This window comes from Salmo salar, chromosome 21 (genome assembly GCF_965601325.2).
Source record: "Salmo salar chromosome 21, fSalSal1, whole genome shotgun sequence".
In the NCBI taxonomy this organism is placed as follows: Eukaryota; Metazoa; Chordata; class Actinopteri; order Salmoniformes; family Salmonidae; genus Salmo; species Salmo salar.
The window spans coordinates 22,082,793-22,110,260 of record NC_138311.1 but is presented as its reverse complement, the minus strand read 5'-3'; the positions used below and the strand labels follow the sequence as shown (position 1 = coordinate 22,110,260).

At 43.1% G+C, this 27,468-nt stretch overlaps 1 protein-coding gene across 3 annotated transcripts in view; it reads left to right on the top strand.

The window, feature by feature from the left end:
- The window catches only part of slc4a3 (solute carrier family 4 member 3), a 124,486-nt gene that overhangs the window by 20,369 nt on the left and 76,649 nt on the right, over positions 1-27,468 (top strand). For all 3 annotated transcript variants that reach the window (XR_001323203.3, XM_014164421.3, XM_045704527.2), the window contains exon 2: positions 6,880-7,095. Coding sequence is in view for 2 of the 3 variants with exons in the window: in XM_014164421.3 (XP_014019896.1) it covers positions 7,042-7,095 (54 nt within the window). In the remaining variant the exon portion in view is untranslated. The remainder of the gene's footprint in view (positions 1-6,879; positions 7,096-27,468) is intronic.

Sequence of the window (27,468 nt, the reverse complement as noted above, 5' to 3'; positions counted from 1 at the left end):
GAACTGAGGCTGGAACTAGTATCTAGCTACACCATAGGCTTAATACAGTAGGTTGGCCCTTTGATAGGCTTGTTGGTATTGTGGTCATCAGAAAGTATTCATATCCCCTGAATTCAAAATTGAGTAAATATATATTTTTCTCAAATCTACACACAATACCCCATAATGACAAAGTGAAAATATGTTTTTAGAAATTATAGCAAATTTATTGAAAATGAAATACAGAAATATCTAATTTATAGCCTAATTATTCATACTCCTGAGTAAATACTTTATAGGAGCACCTTCGGCAGCGATTACAGCTGTGAGTCTTTCTGGGTAAGTATCAAAGAGCTTTCCACACCTGGATTGTGCAACATTTGCCCATTATACTTAAAAAAAATATTCAAGCTCTTTCAAATTGGTTGTTGATCATTTTCAGGTATTGCCATAGATTTTCAAGTTCATTTAAGTCAAAAGTCAGCCACTCAGGAACATTGACTGTCTTCTTGATAAGCACCGCAAGCGTAGATTTGACCTAGTGTTTTAGGTTAATGTCCTGCTGAAAGTAGAATTCATCTCCCAGCAGACTGAACCAGGTTTTCCTCTAGGAATTTGCCTGTGCTTAGCTCCATTCTGTTTATTTTTAATCCTGAAAAACTCCCCAGTCCTTAATGATTACAAGCATACCCATAACATGAAGCAGCCACCACTATACTTGTAAAATATGTGACTGACGTCTCGATTCGGTCTTATATTGCAAAATTTGAAATTGTGTTTTTTACATTGGATAAAACTAGAGACTCAGAGCTAGAAAATTGTATATCATACACTACAGTTGAGGAACAATGGGAATGTAACCTCGCTTTTGAGAAAATCACCCTTTAATGTTTTGGTACACCTACTGGAGAGCTCTTTGTTGTCTACACCCACACCCTCTTAAGCTTTAAGCACCCATCGCTTTATTTAATTTTTCATTTTTATTTCACCTTTATTTAACCTGGTAGGCCAGTTGAGAACAAGTTCTCATTTACAACTGCGACCTGGCCAAGATAAAGCAAAGCAGTGCAACACAAACAACAACACAGAGTTACACATGGAATAAACAAATGTACAGTCAATAAAACAATAGAAGACATCTATACAGTGTGTGCAAATGGCGTGAGGAGGTAAGGCAATAAATAGGCCATAGTAGCGAAGTAATTACAACTTAGCAAATTAACACTGAAGTGATAGATGTGCAGGTAGAAATACTGGTGTGCAAAAGAGCAAAAAAGTAAATTAAAAACAATATGGGGATGAGGTAGGTAGATTGGATGGGCCATTTACAGATGGGCTGTGTACAGCTGCAGCGATCGGTAAGCTGCTCAGAAAGCTGATGCTTAAAGTTAGGGAGGGAGATAAGTCTCCAACTTCAGCGATTTTTGCAATTCGTTCCAGTCGTTGGCATCAGAGAACTGGAAGGAAAGGCGGCCAAAGCAGGTGTTGGCTTTGGGGAAGACCAGTGAGATATACCTGCTGGAGCACGTGCTACGGGTGGGTATTATGGTGACCAGTGAGCTGAGATAATTTTAGAAAGAGAGCGTCCAGATTGTCTAGCCCAGCTGATTTGTACGGGTCCAGGTTTTGCAGCTCTTTCAGAACATCTGCTATCTGGATTTGGGTGAAGGAGAAACTGGGGAGGCTTGGGCAAGTAGCTATGGGGGTTGCGGAGCTGTTGGCCGGGGTTGGAGTAGCTAGGAGGAAAGCATAGCCAGCGTAGAGAAATGTTAATAGAAATTCTCGATTATCGTGGATTTATCGGTGGTGACAGTGTTTCCTAGCCTGAGTGCAGTGGGCAACTGGTAGGAGGTGCTCTCATTCTCCATGGACTTTACAGTGTCCCAAAATGTTTTGGAGGTAGAGCTACAGGATGCAAATTTCTGTTTGAAAAAGCTAGCCTTTGCTTTCCTAACTGACTGCGTGTATTGGTTCCTGATTTCCCTGAAAAGTTGCATATCGCGGGGACTATTCGATGCTAGTGCAGTCCGCCACAGGATGTTTTTGTGCTGGTCAAGCGCAGTCAGGTCTAAGTGAACCAAGGGCTATATCTGTTCTTAATTCTACATTTTTTGAAAGGGGCATGCTTATTTAAGAGGGTGATGAAATTACTTTTAAAGAACGAACAGGCATCCTCTACTGACAGGATGAGGTCAATATCCTTCCAGGATACCTGGGCTAGGTTGATTAGAAAGGCCTGCTCGCAGAAGTGTTTTAGGGAGCGTTTGACAGTGATGAGGGGTGGTCGTTTGACTGCGGATCCATAGCGGATGCAGGCAATGAGGAAGTGATCGCTGAGATCCTGATTGAAAAGAGCAGAGGTGTATTTGGAGGGCAAGTTGGTCAGGATAATATCTATGAGAGTGCCAATGTTTACGTATTTATGGTTGAACCTGGTAGGTTCCTTGATAATTTGTGTGAGATTGGGGGCATCTAGTTTAGATTGTAGGACTGCCGGGGTGTTTTAAGCATATCCCAGTTTAGGTCACCTAACGGAACGAACTCTGAAGATAGATGGGGACCATCAATTCACATATGGTGTCCAGGGCACAGCTGGGAGCTGGGGCGGGGTCTATAACAGGCGGCAACAGTGTGAGACTTATTTCTGGAGAGATACAGTTTTTAAATTAGAAGCTCGAACTGTTTGGGCATAGACCTGGAAAGTATGACAGAACTTTGACAGAACTTTGCAGGCTATCTCTGCAGTAGATTGCAACTCCTCCCACTTTTGCAGTTCTATCTTTACGGAAAATGTTGGATGGAAATCTCAGAATTTTTGGTGGCCTTCCTAAGCCAGGATTCAGACACGGCACTGACATCAGGGTTGGCGGAGTGTGCTGAAGCAGTGAGTATAACAAACTTGGGGAGGAGGCTTCTGATGTTAACGTGCATGAAACCAAGGCTTTTACGGTTACAGAAGTCAACAAATGAGAGTGCCATGGGACACGCAGGGCCTGGGTTAACCTCCACATCACCGGAGGAACAGAGGAGGAGTAGGATGAGGGTACACATGACAGCCCACTTGGAGTTTGCCAAAAGGCACCTAAAGGCTCTCAGACCATGAGAAACAAGATTGTCTGGTCTGATGAAACCAAGATTAAACTCTTTGGCCTGAATGCCAAGCGTCACATCTGAAGGAAACCTGGCACTATCCTTACGGTGAAGCATGGTGGGAACAGCATCATGCTGTGGGAATGTTTTTCAGCGGCAGGGACTGAGACTGGTCAGGATCGAGGGAAAGATGAACGGAGCAAAGTACAGAGATCCTTGATGAAAACCTGCTCCAGAGCGCTCAGGACCTCAGACAGGGGCAAAGGTTCACCTTCCGACAAGACAACGACCCTAAGCAGACAGCCAAGACAACGCAGGAGTGGCGTCGGGACAAGTGTCTGAATATCCTTGAGTGGTTCAGCCACAGCCCAGACTAGAACCATATCAAACATCTCTGGAGAGACCTGAAAATAGCTGAGCAGCAACGCTACCCATCCAACCTGATAGAGCTTGAGAGGATCTGCAGAGAAGAATGTGAGAAACTCCCCAAGTGTAGGTGTGCCAAGCTTGTAGTGTCATACCCAATATGTCGTGGCTGTAATCGCTGCCAAAGGTGCTTCAACAAAGTACAGAGTAAAGGGTCTGCATACTTATGTAAAGTTAGCAAAACAGTCTTAAAACCTGTTTTTGATTTGTCATTATGGGGTATTGTGTGTATATTAGTGAGGATAAAAACGATGTAATCCATTTTGGAATAAGGCTGTAATCTAACAAAATATGGAAAAGTCAAGGGGTCTGAATACTTCCTGCAGGCACTGTATGTAGGGTTGCAAAGGGAGGATATATTACTGTAAACTTGTTATCTTTACACTTCCAGAATCTTTGTGGCTTTCAAGTTTTTTTAATGTATTGTATCACATTACATATAGTGTTCTTTTTGGGTACTTCAGGTTATCGCAAGTATCTGAAACTATCTCTGTCCCTATCACAAGTAAAATATATAAAATAATCAAATAAGATTTTAAAATACAAATTTGAATGACAAGCTGTAAAACATTATCCTAAATATAAACCATCAACTGAATGAATACCATTGGTGTTTAATATGAGGGTTTCAGCATGAAATATTATTTATATATAAAATGTTTTACAAGCACTTATTTATTTTAATATAGAAATATGTCTGTGTTGTAAATATTTGCCACCAAACTGGTTGCAGTTGTGAAAAAGTCAATGGTTGGGAGAGTTAATTGAAAATAATGCCATTGAGATGCTTTTTTTTCTCATAAATTAGGCTATTTTCTCTTGAACAATATGGTGTTTCCACTAGAAACTAATGGACGATATAGAAAATTAATGCTATATATGAATAAAGTTTTAAAAGTATAAATTACCAAACTTACCATAGATTGCCATATTTTACCTAAGATTCTTCTAACTTTGGTAAATTACTACTAGTATTTTTTGCAACCCTACGAATAGTAAACCATGGAAATAGTTCCACCTTGCCCTCTTATAGGCTGTTGTGGAAGTTTCACCATATTGTTGTTTATCAATTTTATGTGGCACATACAGTATATGTGGCATGTTTCTAACCAATGGGGAGCCTCAGTTCCAGTGCCCCACAGCAAGTACCATACTGTTCACTGGTGACACTTCGTTATATTGAGTTATTCTCTGAGCGACCAATCCTAGCCAGCTCGAACGCGACTGGCACTGGGCATAAAAATACATAAGGTGTCTGGACCAGATTTTTTTGGTCTGGATCCTGGATGTCATCCAGGCAGGCGGATCTTTGGTAGGGGGAAAGATTGTTTTCAGCCCCCTTGCCCTCTCTCCCACTGCCCTGGCCTGGGTAATTACAGCTCTACTGTTCATGGTATGTTTACACAGATGAGAAACACCTGTTGCTTCTCCCCAAGCAGAAATCAGTCAGCCGCGGCTATTTTGGCAACGTCAGGATTATTAGGTGATCCCAAGGTGCCCTAGGCAAGCGTTGTTACATTGATAGCAGTTTTCCAATTGCACTTTGGTTTATTGTATAACGTAAACAAACATTAAAATAAATGTCTGCCTATTAATATGCTAGCTAGATAGCGTAGCTGTTTTTGGGCTTGCACGAGACGATTCCTTGGCAACGTGCTAAGACTTGTGACGCAAGTCGGCCTATAGGGATCATGCTTGCGTCAATATAGTTGAGTCAAGTATGGCAGACGGCTGTTGCAGATTTACGAAATAAGTGTAGTACTTCCCAGATCATCGTCCTTCAAACTGCCCCTTCAGGTGATTAACTCCAAAAACAAGTTACTCCTGCTGACATGAAGTTTTGACAGAGGTAACGGGCAGAGAGAGAGTGAGATTGTGAATAATATACATTTTGATCTGAATTGAAGATCTAGAGAACATTTAAATTCATGATTTTATTATTAATATACAATTCCTTTTAGCTAGTCTACCGCCAATAACAATGTTAAAATCTCCATGGGTTTTTTTGTTTACATCTGATTGTGATGGTTGAATAGTTCCAACAGTGATTTGGAGCTGTGGATTGATACATTTACTTTAATCAACCTCTGTTATTCTTGTGTGTATTAGTAGAAACAACAATCTCCAGTCACAGAGCTTTGTTTCTGGAAAGTATTGTTTATAAGGTCAAACAGTTGCAGCCAGTTATTTTGATCTGCTGCGTTTGTAATGCCACTCTGTGCCGTGTCAATACCAAGATGAGTGGGTTTCCGCCACAGATATGTTATAACCACTCCTATTGGTCATTCCATTTGTTTTTGAATTACATGTGCATCAATTTATAAATTTGTGATTAGACACAATCTAATAAATTATTGTGATAAACAAAAATCACACAATTTATGAATTGTGTAGTTACACTATTTGTAACTACCTTGTAAACAGTACATGTTAGGGACACCAAAGAACAGTGCAACAGTTAAAAGGACACCAAAGCCTGGTGTCTCTATTTATCAACCAGTGGTAAGAGAGGAGTGTCATTTGGCACATTCCTAAAGGGCCAAGGCTGTAGAGGCATTAATCGTCATGCCATCCTTTCAGGTTGAGAGGGCTGCAAAATTCACATGGCCAATGGCCTTACCTAAAGTTGCACTGACAAGCAGGCTGGCAGTGAGATTGTTTGTTGGGCGTATAAGAGAGTAGACATATAGACAGGTGGTCTGGGGCATTGGTCTCAGAGGAAAGAGAGGATAGAGAGACAGTTGGTGTTGGGCATGTCTTTGGGGATGGCAGGATGCCACTGTAATTAATCAGGAGTGATGGCATGTAGGGGGACTGGATTTGGATAATCAGAAGCAGATGCTTGTACTGATCACTATTCTGAGAGGATCTGCTGTATTTCTGCAGTCTGTGTGTTTGGTTATTTTGTGTATACGATGTCTATTTGAATCATTCTGTGGAATATAATAGCAGAGTAAAGACCTGTCAATGTTGTTCTTCCTACTTAGCTTTAACTGATATCATATACTGTATGTGCCAACTCCTTAGGGTTGCGGCTGGAGCTAGGGTTAGGGTTGTGGCAGGATTGGTGTTAGGGTTGCGTCTGGAGCTAGGGTTAGGGTTGCAGCTAGAGCTAGGGTCAGGGTTAGGGTTGTGGCTGGGGTTAGAGTCAGGGTTAAGATTGCGGCTAGGGTCAGGGTTAGGGTTGTGGCTGGGGTTAGAGTCAGGGTTAAGATTGCGGCTGGGGCTAGGGTCAGGGTTAGGGTTGCGGCTGGCGGTTAGGGTTAGGTCTGCAACTGAAGCTAGGGTTGGTGTATGTGTGTGTCAGTGTGACTGTTACCAGGCAAAACAAGGTTCCCTTATCACCTAACTGTCCCCCTGTACTTCTCTCTCTTGCCTACACAGGTTATGCCACTCCACAGGCTTCCTGAAACCCCTACTGTGAAAGAGAAGGGCTGATCCCCAAGCTCTAGCTACTCTCCTCCCACCTCCACCCACCCCCCTGTCCCTCCCTAACCACACATAGCCCCCCACTCCCACTCCGCCGGTCCCCGGACCCCGGACCCCATGGCTGCAGGAGGCCATGCCCCTGAGAAGGATGTGTTGATCAACCTGATTCAGGTAAGATTGATTAATTCATTGATTTATTTATGATGTTTATTTTCCTTCAGGAGGACATTACTTCCGCAGCTCAACATAGGTTACACATGCAAAAGTATTCATCCCCCTTGGCGTTTTTCCTATTTTGTTGCATTACGACCTGTAATTGAAATTGATTTTTATTTGTATTTCATGTAATGGACATACAAACTTGTCCAAATTGGTGAAGTGAAATGAAAAAAAATAACATTTTTTTAAAAAGTATAAAAAAAAAAAAGGAAAAGTGGTCGTGCATATGTATTCACCCCCTTTGCTATGAAGCCCCTAAATATGATCTGGTGCAACCATTTACCTTTAGAAGTCACATAATTAGTTAGATTGGACACAGATGGACTTTATTTAAGTGTCACATGATCTCAGTATATATACACCTGTTCTGAAAGGCCCCAGAGTCTGCAACACCACTAAGCAAGGGGCACCACCAAGTAAGCGGCACCATGAAGACCAAGGAGTTCTCCAAAGAGGTCAGGGACAAAGTTGTGAAGTACAGATCAGGGTTGGGTTATAAAAAAATATCTGAAACATTGAACATCCCACGGAGCACCATTAAATCAATTTTTTTTAAATGGAAAGAATATGGCACCACAACAAACCTGCCAAGAGATGGCCGCCCACCAAAACTCACGGACCAGGCAAGGAGGGCATTAATCAGAGAGGCAACAAAGAGACCAAAGATAACCCTGAAGGAGCTGCAAAGCTCCACAGCGGAGATTGGAGTATCTGTCCATCGGACCACTTTAAGCTGTACACTCCACAGAGCTGAGCTTTACAGAAGAGTGGCCCAAAAAAGCCGTTGCTTAAAGAAGAAAATAAGCAAACATGTTTGGTGTTCGCCAAAAGGCATGTGGGAGACTCCCCAAACATATGGAAGACGGTACTCTGGTCAGATAAGACTAAAATGTAGCTTTTTGCCATCAATGAAAACGCTATGTCTGGCGCAAACCTAACACCTCTCATCACCCCGAGAACCGCATCCCCACAGTGAAGCATGGTGGTGGCAGTATCATGCAGTGGGGATGTTTTTCATCGGCAGGGACTGGGAAACTGGTCAGAATTGAAGGAATAATGGATGGCACTAAATACAGGGAAATTCTTGAGGGAAACCTGTTTCAGTCTTCCAGAGATTTGAGACTGGGACAGAGGTTCACTTTCCAGCAGGACAATGACCCTCAGCATACTGTTAAATCAACACTCGAGTGGTTTAAGGGGAAACATTTAAATGTCTTGGAATGGCCTAGTCAAAGCCCAGAAATCAATCCAATTCAGAATCTGTGGTATGACTTAATGATTGCGGTACACCAGTGGAACCCATCCAACTTGAAGGAGCTGGAGCAGTTTTGCTTTGAAGAATGGGCAAAAATCCCAGTGGCTAGATGTGTCAAGCTTATATAGACAGACCCCAGGAGACTTGCAGCTGTAATTGTTGTAAAAGGTGGCTCTACAAAGTATTGACTTTGGGGGGGGTGAATAGTTATGTACGTTCAAGTTCTCAGGTTGTCTTATATCTTGTTTGTGTCACAATAACACATATATTGCATCTTCAAAGTGGTAGGCATGTTGTGTAAATCAAATGATACGAACCCCCCCAAAAAACGATTTTAATTCCAGGTTGTAAGGCAACAAAATAGGAAATATGCCCAGCGGGTGAACACTTTCACAAGCCGCTGTAACCATCACTAATACCTGAGACAGATATGAGTCAACTGTAACTGCAGTGGTTGCTCAACTAAAAGTTGAGGTTATACCGCGGGACTTAGAGGTAATTTGTGGATTAGTACGGTACCCTGTGTCACTGCTTCATTGCTCCAGACCAGCGCAAGGGGTAGTTAGAGCACTGATTATGGTTTTGGGTCCCACAATGAATGGGCGACATAAACCAAATAGAAACTGATAATTGTGCACGACTTCAAAATTGAATTTCAATTCACTGAATGATGAGGATGAAGGTGATTGAATTTAGAACAATAGTGTAAGAATTGCTATTCCTCTGTCCTGCACGCGCGCATCTGAAAAAAATACACTTATATTTTTGTTTCTACTCGTCAGTATTACTTACTAAAACTGTTGTTACACTAAGGTTTTTATTGTAAGAGAAACTTAGACTACAATTAGGGTGTGGAAATGTTTGGATTCTTTTGCTCTTATTGTAGTACTGTAGCCTACTCCCGACTGGTCACATTGTACAACACCATTATGGGCTATTAGCAGGATAATAGATACTTTGTGCAAAGCAATTGATCAGCATTAAAAACTTTGTGGATGGGGCCTCCCGAGTGGCGCAGCGGTGTAAGACACTGCATCGCTGTGCAAACTGCATTGCTACAGATGCTGGGTTCGATACCTGTGCCGGCCACAACTGGGGGACCCATGAGGCGACGGTGGGCTTTTGGGTTCTCTCCCTCTGAAAACAGAAATAAATCATTCTAAATATCAAACTGGCTTTATTTACAAATGAGTGAGAATGTCTCACCCCATGTTCAAGAATGGGCTTTTTCTTGCTCACTTTAGGTTATTTGAAAACAAAATCATCTCTAAAATATTTTTTTTTTAAATAAAGCGATTATTATTAATCAATTTAGAATGATATAAAATTCCCTTAGATATTCTCACAGATCAGATTTGCCCTAATGAAAAATGCCCCTTAGATATTAATTTAGAATCCTCCAATCCTCTAAATGTAATTATTGGCAGTGAGTCACATCATTGAAAAAAATATTTTTTAGATATACTGTAGGCCTACCATAGGTGACAAGAGTCTGATTAGTGTTGAGTAATATGCTGTTAAAAGTGGTGTAGATCTTTTTTAAAAAGCAAATTAAAGTTAGAAGCAATAAGATTTGAAGCAATAGCCTACCCATGTGTGGTCAACTATTTCAGCACCGTTTCGCGCTGCTCTGAGACAAGCATGGGGACTGGTCTTGATAAATCAATGCGATTTTTAGTTTCACTGAATCTCCGTTTGGGTATTGGTTAGACTACAATTAGGGTGTGGGAATGCTCTTAGTAGTGTAGCCTACTCCTGACCATTACGTGCCATAGAATTCTGTGGCAGCCCGCAAGGTGTACTGCAGTATGATGCAACATTAACAGGAAGAACCACTGTACTACATGTGCCCATCTCATTGATATCAAATTATTAGAGATACAAATTGTTTTTGCACCCACAGGTGTGCCATCTTGTAGCATCATATCCAAGAAGACTCGAGGCTGTAATCGCTGACAAAGGTGCTTAAACAATGTACTGAGTAAAGGGTCTGAATACTTATGTAAAGTATTCAGATGGCGTCGAAGGAGATGGCTGCCGTTTTACGATCCTGTAACCAATTGTGCATATTTTTTTGCATTATTTTGTACATAATCTTTCTGCCACCCTGTCTTATGACCGAAAATAGCTTTTTTATTATCAGGACAGCGATTACTCACCCCATACTGGAGGAATACTTTTCTTCAACGAGTCAGACGGGAAGGATTTACTTCAGATGCCTGACAAGGCCCTCATCCCCGTAATTCGCAGGAGAAAGAGACAAAGGTATCGTGGACGAATATTCTGTTGCCTTGTAAGGATCCGTCGCTGAGAGGGTAATCTACCTTTACTATCAGTCCTATTAGCCAACGTACAATCAATCGATAATAAAAGCAGACGAACTACGATCACGTATATCCTACCAACGGGACATTAAAAACGGTAATATTTTATGTTTCCCCGAGTCGTGGCTGAATGACGACATGAATAACATATAGCTGGCAGGTAGCTCAGCATTTTCGGCAGGATAGAACAGCGGCCTTTGGTAAGACAAGGGGTGGCGGTCTATGTATTGTGGAAGACCAGGGGGTTTGGTCAAGACGTTTACCCATATCAGACACGGACAGAGAAGGATTAGCTCAGTTTCAAGGGTGTTTATTTAAATAATAGATCAAAAAGAAAAGGATAGGTCTCCCCTATGAGACCCTCTCTGGGATGCCGTCTTATGGTGTTACGGGTCTGGCTGTATCCCGTCCGGCACAAAACTGAACTCCCTCTTCTTACCTCTGCAACCGCCAACAATACCACGGGAGTCCTTTCTTCCCCCATTCCTCCTGTGTGCTGCCCTTCTGGCAGCTTTATGGGCCTTGCACAGATGGTGAGCAATCTGCCCTTGATTACTCACCAGCTCCAAATCAGCCACCATTTGTCCTGGCTGGAGAGCCCGTTGAGACCTGCAACGTCCAGCAGATGGAGCCATCGCCTCGTGATGTATACTCCATCTGTTACCAGGCCTCGACGAGTCTCCCCCTGGTGGCTGACCTGCTGTACGCCACAGTATATTTGTAAATAACAGTTGGTGCACGAAATCTAAGGAAGTGTCGAGGTTTTGCTCGCCTGAGGTAGAGTATCTCATAATAAGCTGTAGACCACACTATTTACCAAGAGAGTTTTCATCTGTATTTTTCATGGCTGTCTACATACCACCACAAACCGATGGTGTCACTAAGACCTCACTCAATGAGTTGTATACGGCCATAAGTAAACAGTAAAACGCTCACCCAGATGTGGCGCTCCTAGTGGCAGGGGACATTAATGCAGGAAAACTCATCAGTTTTACCGAATTTCAATCAGCATTTTAAACATGCAACCAGAGGGAAAAAAACTCTAGACCACCTTTACTCCACACACAGAAACACGTACAAAGCTCTCCCTCGCCCTCCATTTGGCAAATCTGACCATAATTCTATTCTCCTGATTCCTGCTTACAAACAAAAACTAAAGCAGGAAGCACCAGTACCTCGGTCAATAAGAAAGTGGTAAAATGAAGCAAATGCTAAGCTACAGGACTGTTTTGCTAGCACAGACTGGAATATATTCCGGGATTTTTCCGATTGCATTGAGGAGTACACCACATCAGTCACTGGCTTTATCAATAAGTGCATCGATGACGTCGTCCCCACAGTGACCGTATGTACATACCCCAACTAGAAGCCATGGATTACAGGCTGAGCTAAAGGGTAGAGCAGCCGCTTTCAAGGAGCGGGACTCTAACCCGGAAGCTTATAAGAAATCCCGTTATGTCCTGCAACGAACCATCAAATAGTAAAAACGTCAATACAAGACTAAGATTGAATCGTTCTACACTGGCTCCAACGCTCGTCGGATGTGGCAGGGCTTGCAGACTATTAGACTGCAAAGGGAAGCACAGCCACAAGCTGCCCAGTGACACGAGCCTACCAAATGACCTAAATTACTTCGATACTCGCTTCAAGGCAAGTAACACTGAAGCATGTGTGAGAGCATCAGCTGTTCTGGACGACTGTGTGAACATGCTCTCCGTAGCCAATGTGAACAGGACCTTTAAACAGGTCAACATTCACAATGCCGCAGGGCCAGAAGGATTGTCAGGAAGTGTACGCCGAGCATGCACTGACCAACTGGCAGGTGTCTTCACTGACATTTTCAACCTCTACCTGTCTGAGTCTGTAATATCAACATGTTTTAAGCAGACCACCATAGTCCCTGTGCCCAAGAACACTAAGGTAACCTGCCTAAATGACTACCAACCCATAGCACTCACGTATGTAGCCATGAAGTGCTTTGAAAGGCTGCTCATGGCTCACATCAACACCATTATCCCAGAAACATTTTTTTACATTTACATTTTAGTCATTTAGCAGATGCTCTTATCCAGAGCGATTTACAGTAGTGAATGCATACATTTCATAAATTTTTTTCTGTGCTGGCCCCCCATGGGAATCAAACCCACAACCCTGGTGTTGCAAACACCATGCTCTACCAACTGAGCTACAGGGAAACCCTAGACCCACTTCAATTTGCATACTGCCCCAACAGATCCACAGCTGACGCAATCTCTATTGCAATCCACACTGCCCTTTCACACCAGAACAATAGGAACACGTATGTAAGAATGCTAATCATTGACTACAGCTCAGCGTTCAACACCATAGTGCCCACAAAGCTCATCTCTAAGCGAAGGACCCTGGGACTAAACACCTCCCTCTGCAACTGGATCCTGGACTTCCTGATGGGCTGCCCCCAGATGGTAAGGGTAGATAACAACACATCCGCCACACTGATCATCAATACGGGGGCCCTCATGGGTGCATGCTCAGTCCCCTCCTGTACTCCCTGTTCACTCATGACTGCATGGCCAGGCACGACTCCAACACCATCATTAAGTTTGCCGATGACACAACAGGGGTAGGCCTGATCACCGACAACGATGAGACAGCCTATAGGGAGGAGGTCAGAGACCTGGCCGTGTGGTGCCAGGACAACAACCCTTCCCTCAACGTGATCAAGACAAAGGAGATGATTGTGAACTACAGGAAAAGGATGACCGAGCACGCCCCAATTCTCATCGACGGGGCTGTAGTGGAGCAGGTTGAGCGCTTCAAGGTCCTTGGTGTCAACATCACCTACAGACTATCATGGGCCAAGCACACCAAGACAGTCGTGAAGAGGGCATGACAAAACCTCTTCCCCCTCAGGAGGCTGAAAAGATTTGCCATGGGTTCACAGATCCTCAAAAGGTTCTACAGCTGCACCATTGAGAGCATCCTGACTGGTTGCATCACTGCCTGGTATGGCAACTGCTCGGCCTCCGACCGCAAGGCACTACAGAGGCTAGTGTGTACGGCCCAGTACATCACTGGGGCCAAGCTTCCTGCCATCCAGGACCTCTATACCAGGCGGTGTCAGAGGAAGGCCCTAATAATTGTCAAAGACTCCAGCCAACCTAGTTATAGATTGTTCTCTTTGCTACCACACAGCAAGTGGTACCGGAGCGCCAAGTCTATGTCCAAGAGGCTTCCAAACAGCTTCTACCCCGAAGCCATAAGACCCCTGAACATCTAATCAAATGGCTACCCAGGCTATTTGAATCCCCCCCATTACACTGCTGCTGCTCTCTGTTTATTATCTATACATAGTCACTTTATTTTATTCATTGTTATTTTTATTTCACCTTTATTTAACCAGGTAGGCTAGTTGAGAACAAGTTCTCATTTGCAACTGCGACCTGGCCAAGATAAAGCAAAGCAGTTCGACATATACAACAACACAGAGTTACACATGGATTAAACAAACATACAATCAATAATACAGTAGAACAATCTATGTACAGCATGTGCAAATGAGGTAGGATAAGAGAGGTAAGGCAATAAATAGGCCATAGTGGCGAAGTAATTACAATATAGCAATTAAACACTGGAATGGTAGAATGTGCAGAAGATGAATGTGCAAGTAGAGATACTGGGGTGCCAGGATTTCAAGCTGCAGCTAGATTTATATCTGGCGACCGTCCACCCGGCTCCCTCAGGCCGGGAGACGGTGTCCGGCCTCGTCTCGTGCCTCTCGGGGAAAGCCCTGGAGTGGGCCAACGCTGTGGGGGGAGAAGGAGATGCGGCGCTGGACCACTTCGAGGATTTCACCCGCCGCTTCCGGGCGGTCTTCGATCACCCGCCCGAGGGTAGAGCAGCGGGTGAACGTCTCTTCCACCTGAGGCAGGGGACGAGGAGCGCGCAGGAGTTCGAGATGGACTTTCGGACCCTAGCCGCCGGCGTCGGATGGAACGACAGGGCCCTGATCGACCACTATCGCTGCAGTTTGCGCGAGGACGTCCGTTGGGAGTTGGCCTGCAGGGACACCACCCTCACCTTTGACCAGCTGGTGGACCTGTCCACTCGGCTGGATAACCTGCTGGCTACCCGCGGACATTCAGAGCGGGGTCTGTTGGTTCCATCCCACAGCACCACCGCTCCGATGCCCATGGAACTGGGAGGTGCTGCGCTCAGGGAGACCGGAGGAGGTTCCTTCTTGTGCACCATCTGTGGCCGCGGAGGTCACACTGCCGGTCGGTGCCGGGTTGGTTCCTCTGGGGGTCGAGGCAGCAGGCAGGGCACTCTGGCGTCACTCCAGGTGAGCCGGCACCATTCTCACCCAGAGCCCTCTGTTGCTCACATGTTTTTGTATGTTACTTTTCCTGAGTTTTCCTTGCATTCCCAGCATAAGGCGCTCGTCGATTCAGGCGCAGCTGGGAATTTCATAGACAAATCATTCACCCATAGTTTAGGGATCCCCATAGTTCCAGTGGCTATGCCCTTCCCAGTTCACGCCTTAGATAGTCGACCATTAGGGTCAGGGTTGATGAGGGAGGCCACCGCTCCCCTGGGCATGGTGACACAGGGGGTTCACAAGGAGAGAATCAGTCTCTTCCTCATTGACTCTCCTGCATTTCCCGTGGTGCTAGGCCTACCCTGGTTAACCTGATATGGATAGGGGGCAGTATTTTCACGGCCGATGAAAAAACGTACCAGATTTAAACTGGTTACTACTCTTGCCCAGAAACGGGAATATGCATATTATTAGTAGATTTGGATAGAAAACACTCTGAAGTTTCTAAAACTGTTTGAATGGTGTCTGTGAGTATAACAGAACTCATATGGCAGGCAAAGACCTGAGAAAAATTCAACCAGGAAGTGTAGGATCTGAGAAATGTAGTTCTTCTTTCTAGTCCCTTTCGAAACTACAGTATCTGTGCTGTTACGTTGCACTTTCTAAGGCTTCCATTGGCTGTCTAAAGCTTTCAGAAAGTGGATTGAGCCTTCTCCTGTCTCTGGGCAGAGTATAGGAGCTCAGTTACTGAGTGGTCTGCCTGAGGACAAAGAGATTGGATATGCGCGTTCCCACGAGAACGCTGTTTTTTATTTTCCTCCTTGAATGAATACACTATTGTCCGGTTGGAATATTATCGCAATTTGACGTTAAAAATACCATAAAAATTGATTTTAAACAGCGTTTGACATGCTTCTAAGTACAGTAATGGAACATTTTGACTTTTTGTGTCTCGAATTGCGCTCCCGCGTTACCCTTTGGATAGTGACCTGAACGCACAAACAAAACAGAGGTATTTGGACATAACTATGGATTATTTCAAACATAAACAACATTTCTTGTGGAAGTAGCAGTCCTGGGAGTGCATTCTGACGAAGATCAGCAAAGGTAATACAATATTTGTAATACTAATTCTGAGTTTAGTTTGCCCCGAACCGTGATGGCGAGCTATGTACTCCGAATATTGAAAAATGTGCTTTCGCTGAAAAGCTATTTTAAAATCTCACACAGCGATTGCATAAAGGAGTTCTGTATCTATAATTCTTAAAATAATTGTTATGTATTTTGTCAACGTTTATGATGAGTATTTTTGTAAATTCACAGGAAATTTTTGGTGGGAATAGATTTTCTGAACATCACGCGCCAATGTAAAAAGCTGTTTTTGGATATAAATATGAACTTGATTGAACAAAATATACATGTATTGCATAACATAATGTCCTAGGAGTGTCATCTGATGAAGATCATCAAAGGTTAGTGCTTCATTTAGCTGTGTTTTGGGTTTTATTGACATATATGCTTGCTTAGAAAATGGCTGTGTGATTATTTTGGTCTATGTACTCTCCTAACATAATCTAATGTTTTGCTTTCGCTGTAAAGCCTTTTTGAAATCGGACAACGTGGTTGGATTCAGGAGAGGTTTATCTTTCAAATGGTGTAAAATAGTCTTATGTTTGAAAAATTGAAATTATTGGATTTTTGAGGTATTTGTATTTCGCGCATGCGATCCCATTGGCTGTTGGCTAGGGGTTCGCCTGGATGTAAGAGGTTTTAACCTGTCATGACCCCACTGTTTCTTGGCAACGGAGGGCTCTCACGGGGTGGTCGCGAGAGTGCTCGGTGAGGTGTTTAGGGGTTTCCGTTGGTGCTACTATGGTGGAAAGTCCAGACCAGGTCTCCACCGTGCGCATTCCCCCCGAATATGCCGATTTGACTCTCGCCTTCTCCAAAAAGAAGGCGACTCAATTACCACCCCATCGAAGGGGTGATTGTGCGATAAATCTCCTGGTAGACGCCGCACTTCCCAGGAGTCATGTGTATCCCCTGTCACAGGCGGAGACGGCGGCTATGGAAACATATGTCTCCGAATCCCTGCGTCAGGGGTTCATTCAGTCCTCTACTTCACGCTTCTCCTCGAGTTTCTTTTTTGTGAAGAAGGAGGGAGGTCTGCGCACGTGTATTGACTATCGAGGCCTAAACCAGATCACTGTGAGGTACAGTTACCCGCTACCTCTCATAGCCACAGTCCGGTCCGGAGGAGAGATGCTGGGTTCCGATGGAGGACGTGTTGGACCCTTCAATGCTGCGGGAGTTCCACCGTCTCCGTCCGGATCGCCCCGGAACCCGAAGTCGGTTCCTTTCCTTGTTCGGGCGGCGTTCGGCGGTCGACGTCACCGGTCTTCTAGCCATCGCCGATCCACCTTTCATTTTCCATTTGTTTTGTCTTGTTTTCCCACACACCTGGTTTACATTCCCTCATTATTTGACGTGTATATATCCCTCTGTTCCCCCCCCCATGTCTGTGTGTGGAATTGTTTGTTGTTACGTGTATATGCTCGTTACACTGATTTGCGCCGGGTTCTGTCAATCTGTATTTGTTTAGTGTTCTTAGTGCCGTGTGTTTGTTCACCATAATAAAGGGCTCCGTTTGCTACCCAATTCTGCTCTCCTGCGCCTGACTTTCCTGCAGCCAGTTACGCATACCTTACAACATGGCACAGAAAAAATTGTGTTTGCATGAGTAATGCCAAAGCAAATTAATTTCCATGTGTCCTATCTGTGTTTGGAGTTCAAAACAATTAACCCAAACTAAAATAGCAGTGTTATTAAATGTCTTGTTGAAACATTAAGTAAAAGTTTTAAGGAAGTTATTCCAAAACCTCCAAATAATCACATTGTTTAGAGAATGTTCTCAGAACCTTATTTAATTACCTTAAAATAACCTAGAATTTCCCAAAAAAATTCTCAGATGCTCCCTGCAACCTAAAAATGTACATTTCCAGAACAGGCAAAATGTTCACTTCCTTTCTCAGAACATTTAAAAGACTTGCCATTTTTCCAGTCAGGAAACGTATGGCTTCATTCCTAGAACCAATGGGAAACCGAAAATGTACAGTCCCACAACTTTCAAGGAACCAAATGTACTAGCTGCGACACTCCTTCATTAAAAAATGAAATACATATGTGTATTAATTTTAACTGATCAAAAATAGCTATACATATCACAGTGGGCCTTGAAGGTAAGCAAGCGGAAAAATACTGTGGGTAAATACTAGTCTACTAGCTTGCCTTCTGGACATCAGAGGTTAACATCTTATAGCTCTCCAGTCAGTATCCGTCATGCTGCATCAGAATTAACCTCTAGCCTCTGGCCCTGACAGAACCTCTTAAGGATAATGCACTGTATGCTAGACGGTATGTGCCACTTCCCAGGTAGAACAAGTTGACAGATGGGTGGGAAATAAGGGCAGATGTTGCTGCCACCAGCTGTTATCACTGCTGAGAGATCAGAGGTAACAACCTGCCAGTGAAGCCGGCCACTGAGCTGCTTAGCTGCAGGGTGAGGCGCCCATGCTATGTTTCCTTACACTTGTATGGCCCCTGTAGATTATACTGTGGATGTACTGTATTTAGATGTGTTTGCATGTAGAGATAGATACCCTTGCTGTATTACAGTGTGTGCAACAGTGTTTGTGACAGCATTTAATTTGAAGCTTACCGAAACACACTCATTTTGAATCATGCCCGAGCATGTGTGTGTGTGGCATTTCCCATGCACGCTAGGCTGGCTATCGAAGGATTTAACTCTTTGTTCATCTATCAGCTAGCATCGAGAGCTTAGCTTCTCCCTGTCAGTGCCACATCTCCTTTGATTGGCTGTGAGAGAGTGAATTCAATATGTGCCCTTTCATAGACACATCTGCTATAAACAATAATCAATGACATTTCACCTCTGCCTTTCTCTATCTAAATCCTTTTTTGTCCTTTCTTTCTCTTTTCTCTCTCTTCTTCCTGAGCAGTCATCTCTCTCTCACGCTCTTTCTCTTGGCTCCTTTTCCCTCTCTCTCTGGGCAGTATGACGTAGTTTAAATGCTAAACCCGCCTCTTCTCATGACAAACCAGTCATTAGTTTGTTTTTCAGTTTGACATTTTGCAGCAGTCACAAAAGATCCATCTAGGAATAGCCTGCTGTAAAAAACAGCATACACCAGCATAAATTTCAAGCTGGTCTATGTTGGTCAGCGCTGGTCAGATGCTGGTGGAGCTGATGAATCTGATCTGACCAGCATGGCCTAGCTCAGTGGTCACCAACCTTTTCTGAGGCAAGATCACTTTCTCAAAATGTAAGCCAAGATCTACTAATCAGGTTTTTTTTGTTAAATACCTTAAATAACGTCAGTATATGCAACATTAACCTATTAAAAGCAGTGCTGTAGCAATGAGGTTTGTGCTATAGGCCCAATACATCACAGCATATTGCATTGTTGCATTGTTGTTTGGACAATTTTTATATTTGAAGTATGCTAAAAAAGAACACCGGTAATAGATCACCGGTAATAGATCAGTTGTTGTATTACTTGTGAGGCACAGCTGAGTGAGCTTACATTTAAATAATTAGCTTTTTATTGTAATTTTACTGGGCTGCTGGTGCCTGCATCTGATGGTTAGTCTCAGTGGAGGGAGAGAGCAGTAGACTGAGGGTCCGCCTCTCAACGTCCCTCCGCTCTCCCTTTTATCTGCTGATACTGACCAAAAAGGGACACCATCTTCCAGCTGATAGAGAAACTCTAGGGTGCACCTACCACCAATAGCGCAAATAAATAAATAAAAATAGGAACGCAAGGCTTTAGCGTAGCGTTCTTTACATCTTTTTTTGCCTATAAATGCCTTCGAGATCGACCAGTTGGTGACCACTTGTCTACCTGGTTATGCTGGCCAACCAGCCTTCTGTTTTATTTTATTTATTAGGCTCCCCATTAGCCGACGCCAATGGTGACAGCTAGTCTTACTGGGGTCTGACATATAACGGAAAATACTTTACAGACCAAAATACTTTCTCTGACTTCCTCCATATAGGGTGTCTCATCGTTGTCGGTAATCAGGCCTAACACTGTTGTGTCATCAGCAACCTTAATGATGGTGTCGGAGTCGTGTTTGGCCACGCAGTCGTGGGTGAACAGGGAGTACAAGAGGGGACTAAGTACACACCCCTGAGTGGCCCCAGTGTTGAGGATCAGCGTGGCAGATGTGTTGTTGCCTACCCTTTCCACCTGGGGGCGGCCCATCAGGATGTCCAGGATCCAGTTGCAGAGGGAGGTGTTTAGTCCCAGGATCCTTAGCTTAGTGATGAGCTTCGTGGGCACTCTGGTGTTGAACGCTGAGCTGTAGTCAATGAACAGCAGTCTCACATAGGTGTTCCTTTTTTCCAGGTGGGAAAGGGCAGTGTGGAGTGCGATTGAGATTGCGTCATCTGTGGATCTGTTGGGGCGGTATGCGAATTGGAGTGGGTCTAGGGTTTCCGGCATGATGGTGTTGATGTGAGCCATGACCAGCCTTTCAAAGCACTTCATGGCTACCAACGTGAGTGCTAATTTTGGCAGGTTACCTTCGATTCTTTGGGCACAGGGACTATGGTGGTCTGCTTGAAACATGTAGGTATTACAAACTCAGTCAGGGAGAGGTTGAAAATGTCAGTGAAGACACTTGCCAGTTGGTCTGCACATGCTTTGAGTACACGTTCTGGTAATCCATTTGGCCCGCGGCTTTGTGAATGTTGACCTGTTTAAAGGTCTTGCTCACATCGGCTACCGAGAGCGTTATCACACAGTCCAGAACAGCCGGTGCTCTTGTTCATGCTTCAGTGTTGCTTGCCTCGAAGCGAGCATAAAAGGCATTTCGCTCATCTGGTAGGCTTGCGTCACTGGGCAGCTTGCGTCTGGGTTTCCCTTTGTAGTCCGTAATAGTTTTCAAGCCCTGCCACATCCGATGAGCGTCAGAGCTGGTATAGTAGGATTCAATCTTAATCCTGTGTTGACGCTTTGCTTGTTTGATGGTTCGTCTGAGGGCATAGCAGGAGATCTTATAAGCGTCTGGATTAGTGTCTCACTCCTTGAAAGCGGCAGCTCTAGCCTTTAGTTTGATGCGGATGTTGCCTGTAATCCATGGCTTCTGGTTGGGATATGTATGTACGGTCACTGTGGGGACGACATCGTCGATGGACTTATTGATGAAGCCGACGACTGAGGTGGTATCCTCCTCAACGGCATTGGATGAATCGCCAAGCATATTCCAGACTGTGCTTGCAAAACAGTCCTGTAGCGTAGCATCCGCATCATCTGACCACTTCCGTATTGAGCGAGTCACTGGTACTTCCTGCTTTAGTTTTCGCTTGTAAGCAGGAATCAGGAGAATAGAATTTTGGTCAGATTTTCCAAATGGAGGTCGGGGGAGAGCTTTGTACACATCTCTGTGTGTGCAGTAAAGGTGGTCTACCGTTTTTTTCCCTCTGGTTGCACATCTAACATGCTGGTAAAAATGTGGTAAAACTGATTTAAGTTTGCCTGCATTAAAGACCCTGGCCACTAGGAGTGCTGCTTCTGGATGAGCATTTTCTTGTTTGCTTATTGCCTTATAGAGATGGTTGAGTGTGGTCTTAGTGCCAGCATCGGTCTGTGGTGGTAAATAGACAGCTACGAGTAATATAGATGAGAACTCTCTTAGTAGATAGTGTGGTCTACAGCTTATCATAAGGTGTTCTACCTCAGGCGAGCAATGCCTTGAGACTTCTTTAATATTAGACATCGCTCACCAGCTGTTATTGACAAAAAGACACACCCCCACCCCTTGTCTTACCAGAAATCCAATATAGATGGTGTTAAGAGATATATGGGAGGGGTTGAATGGTGCTGAAGGGTGGGACTAATAACAACAAGATAACAAATGTAAAATATACTGTGTCTATAAAATGTATATATGTTCAGAATGTGTGTGAAATATCCAATTAAAAATATATGGCAAAAAGAAATCAAACTGGATAGACATCAGAAATAAGAAGGCCAGGACTAAAAACAAACAAAATATACAGTTGAAGTTGGAAGTTTAAATACATTTAGGTTGGAGTTATTAAAACTTGTTTTTCAACCACTCCACAAATTTCTTGTTAACAACGTATAGTTTTGGCAAGTCGGTTAGGACATCTGTGTGCATGACACAAGTAATTTTTCCAACAATTGTTTACAGACATGATTTCACTTATAATTCACTGTATCACAATACCAGTGGGTCATAAGTTTACATACACTAAGTTGACTGTGCCTTTAAATAGCTTGGAAAATTCCAGGAAATGATGTCATGGCTTTATAAGCTTCTGATAAGCTAATTGAGATCATTTGAGTCAATTGGAGGTGTACCTGTGGATGTATTTCAAGGCCTACCTTCAAACTCAGTGCCTCTTTGCTTGCCATCATGGGAAAATCAAAAGAAATCAGTCAAGACCTCAGAAAAAAATTGTAGACCTCCACAAGTCTGGTTCATCCAATTTCCAAATGCCTGAAGGTACCACGTTCATCTGTACAAGCAGTAGTACGCAAGTATAAACACCATGGGACCACGCAGCCGTCATACCGCTCAGGAAGGAGACCTCCTAGAGGTGAATGTACTTTGGTGCGAAAAGTTCAAATCAATCCCAGAACAACAGCAAAGGACCTTGTGAAGATGCTGGAGGAAACAAGTACAAAGTATGTAATATCCACAGTAAAACGAGTCCTATATCGACATAACCTGAAAGGCCGCTCATCAAGGAAGAAGCCACTGCTCCAAAACCGCCATAAAGTGTTATTGCTTATTAGTTTACTCCAATTAGGGGAGGGGTGGTAGGGTTTGCAGGAAATAATAAATGAAAATATGTAAACATTTAAAAAGAAATCTGTTAAAGTAATGAAATATCAACAAAGAAATTACAAATTCTTTAAATGTGCTGAGAATGTTCCAAAGCCAAGCAACTATCCTGCACCATTCCCAGAAATTTGTGGGAAGGTTGTATGCAAAATAACCATAGGACAACCACACTCTCACCAAGCTCTAAGAAACATATGACTCTCAGAATGTTCTAGCTGGGGTGCCTTTAACTCTGCCTTTAACTCTCAGAAAAGCAAAACCTCAGTTTAGGGCTAGGTTATTTTCCCTCAAACACCATCTATGTATATCCTCAAGGTGAAAATGCTGAGCATATCCCCCTCTTCTTTTAGTATTCTCTGCTGCAGAATCATTGGATGATATTCAGTCTGATTAAATGGGTTTAGCAGTGATGACTCATACAGGGGCTATGGGGCTAATAGTGTGTGTGTGTGTGTGTGTGTGTGTGTGTGTGTGTTAGAGTCAGTGTATAAGGAGTCTGCAGTCTCACAGAATGAGCTCCAGTAAGTGGATACTGATGAGTCATCGTGTATGGCAGCAGATCATTTTTCTACTACAATATGCTTAGAATTGTTACTACTGCAGCTGAGAGGATCAGTTATCTCACTCACATACACACACACACACACAAAATCTCAAGCTAAGGTGGAGCCGTGTCTCGTTTAGTTTGTCTGCTCTTCCAACGTTCACCTCAGCTAGAGCGATGGCACATCTGATCCCCACTGGGGTAGGGTGAGGTGGGGTGGGTGGGGGACAGTGACAGTGGGGTTAACATAAACCACATGTTGGCAAGCCCTATCCCCAGGGGCCAACTGGGACTGGGTTACCATGGTGATGTCATCCAAGCAACCACCAGCCAGCTTCAGCACTATGTCAGCTGCAGTAACAAGGGGAGATCAGGGGGGCGGGACCTCTGGAGCCCAAAGGAATCCAGTCAAATCGGACTCCCCTGTCCTTGGATAATTTGGTGTGTGGTCACTTCCAAACTATTCACAGCGCTAAAGAGGTTTGCATACCTGTGTAACCCTTCTCTTTCAAGGTGGGAGTTCCAAGAAGCCTGTGGGATGGCATAGCCTGTGTAGGAATGAGAGAGAAGTACATGGGTAGAGTTAGGTGTGTGTAAAGAGACGCAACTATGCCTACGCTAGAACATGCAGGGAGAGGGGGCATTGTGACAACAAACCTGGATTAGATGGACATTGTAAATGAGTGCCCAATATGGATCATTGTTAACTGGTGCTGGATGGAAGAACATGTTTTACAGGTTCTAGACGACCACCTAAAGGCCTGCAGCTGTGGGAATGGAGAAGTCTGCTGTCCTTTAAAAGTTGCAGCGCACTGCAGCACAGCTTGCATGGTGCCACAGAATTCTATGCCACTGTTACCATTAATTCTATGGCACTGTTACCAACCACTGTTGCCATTAATGCTAGTTAGTGCTAGTTTGACCACCAGAGGGCATCTTTGAGAAACATTTGATAGCCTTCAATAGTGCTGTACTAGAGAATTTAAAAGCTTTTTTGTAAGAACATCGTATATGGGACTGATTTTAAGAAATTTTGCTAAATTTATTTGATTCATATTATGGTGTTTCTATTCCAAGGAAAACGAAAAACCCTCTGGGTTTCCATTAGGATGGAATGGAAAATATGGCGCTGTACAACGTAACGGTCTGGAGTAGGGCTACAGTACTGGGCTATTTAGCTAAAGAATCCCCCGTGTCGTGCGGGCACGTGGGAGACTGGGTTCAATTCCTTGACGTGGAGGAAGGAGTAGGCTGTCCTTGTAAATAAGATTTTGTTCCTAACTGACTTGCCTAGTTAAATAAAGGTTACACTAAGAGCATAATATTTCTACACCCTAATTGTATAATTGTAGTCTAAACAATACCCAAATGGAGAATTAGTGAAAATAAAAATCTCATTGATTTATCAAGACTAGTCCCCGTGCTTGTCTTAGAACAGCGTGAAACGGTGTTAAAATTGTTGTAGGCTATTGCTTCAAATCCTATTGCTTCAAACTTCAATATGCTCTTTAAATAAATAATACTTACACCACTTTTAACAGCACATTACTCAACACTAGTGAGACTCATGTTGACTACGGTAGGCCTACAGTATATTGAAAAATATGACGTGACTCTCCACCAATAATTACATATAGAGGTTTGGCGGATTCTAAATTAAAACCAAAAGCCGCCTCATGGGTGGCGGCTGGCATAGGTATCAAACCTTCATCTGTTGTAACGCATGTTGCACTGCAATGCAGTGTCTTAGACAGCTGCGCCACTCGGGAGGGGCTATTATAATACTGTACATGGTGTCCAGGTCAGGATAACCAAAACATTTATTTATTAAAGACTATCAGAAAGAATGTTGGTGCTTATTTATTTTGTTCCAACGCCATGAATGAGTGAGTCACTCAGCTTCATGTAGGTGCCGAGCTATATGACTGTGCTAACTAAATATGCTATTTTGGAGGTTATTTTGTTTTAAAAAAAACTAAAGTGAGCGATTGTAATCTGAATAAAGGACAATAATATATGTAAAGGCCAAAACATTTATTTCTTTTTTAGAGGGAGAGAAATGCTGGGCCAATTGTGCGCCGCCCTATGAGACTCCCATTTCACAGTCGGAAGTGGTACATAATAATAATAATAATAATAATAATAGTAATAATAATAATAGTTTTTGTTGTATTATTTGTTTTGTCTTTTCTGGTGGATTAAAATTATATTGCAACTAATCACGGCCGATTGTGATACAGCCAACCTAACTAAGAAATACATTTGACGATAGAATTCTCCTCCTACCCTCCTTCTAGGCAAGTCTATTGTCCAGCTGCCTGTTAATCGCCATAATGGCACTGTACTACGTGACCATGTGTGTTTGAAAGAGTATTTTCCAGTAAGCAACAATTTGCTGACCTTCATTAGACAACTTTGTTCCAATATTTCTGTAATTCAGTGATATTTATTCCCATAGTAATTCGTTATGGATCCATAACTAAATAAACATTGGCATTTTGAAAGAGTATTTTTATCATTATTTTATTAACGAAAGCATAAAGATGCTGATGAAGAAATACAGTACTGTACAGTATATGCTTTATCCGACATGCTTTTACATTTGGGTAATAAAGCATTGAAGATTATTAGGCTACTGTGCAGTCTGACAAGTAAACATAGCCTACAGTACATACTGTAGTAAACATGGGAAAGTGCCTAATTCCTTACCTCTAGGGGCTAGGGAGCAGTATTTTCACGGCCGGATGAAAAACGTACCCAATTTAAACAGGTTACTACTCTGGCCCAGAAAATTTAATATGCATATTATTAGTAGATTTGAATGGAACACACTCTGAAGTTTCTAAAACTGTTTGAATGGTGTCTGTGAGTATAACAGAACTCATATGGCAGGCAAAAAACCTGAGAAAAATTGAATCAGGAAGTGAGAGAATTTAGAAATGTAGTTTTTGTTTAGAATCCCTTGGAAAACTACAGTGACAGGATTCACGTTACACCTCCTAACTCTTGCATTCACCGTCAACAATCTTTATGAACAGGTTTCATCCGTCATCTGTTACCGGGCAGATCATTTTGGCTCAGTCAATCATTGGCCAGTCTGAGGAGAGGTGTCTTATGATGCGCGTACACGTGACGTCATCGTTTTTATATTTTTCTTCTGGGATGAATAGCTATTGCCCGGTTGTAAAATTATTGCAATTTTACGTTAAAAATACCCTAAAGGATTGATTGTAAACATCGTTTGACGTGTTTCTACAAACGGTAATGGAACTTTGAACATTTTGTCTATGGATTTGCGTCCACGCCACATGGCATTGTAAAGTGTTCTGGATGGGTCAACAAAACGGACGTATTTGGACATAAATGATGGACTTTGCAGAACAAATGAACATTTCTTGTGGAAGTGGGTGCCCATCCGAGTGCATTCCGCCGAAGATCAGCAAAGGTAAGTAAATATTTCGAACATATTGTTAGAGATTTGTTGACGCCGTGGTTGTAGGCTAACTGTATAGCTTAGCATTGAAGGCTAAGTTCTGTACTCAGAATATTGAACAATGTGCTTTTTCCGTAACATTATTTTGAAATCTGAAAAAGTGGTTGCATAAAGGAGTAGATTATCTCTAATTCTTTAAATAATTGTTACATTTTTCAACGTTTATGAGTTTTTCCGTAAATGAAATGTGTCTATTCACCGGGGGTTATGGGGAGAAAACATTTTCTGAACGTCACGCGCCAATGTAAAAATTGGGTTTTTGGATATAAATACACTGCTCAAAAAAATAAAGGGAACACTTAAACAACACAATGTAACTCCAAGTCAATCACACTTCTGTGAAATCAAACTGTCCACTTAGGAAGCAACACTGATTGACAATACATTTCACATGCTGTTGTGCAAATGGAATAGACAACAGGTGGAAATTATAGGCAATTAGCAAGACACCCCCAATAAAGGAGTGGTTCTGCAGTGGTGACCACAGACCACTTCTCAGTTCCTATACTTCCTGGC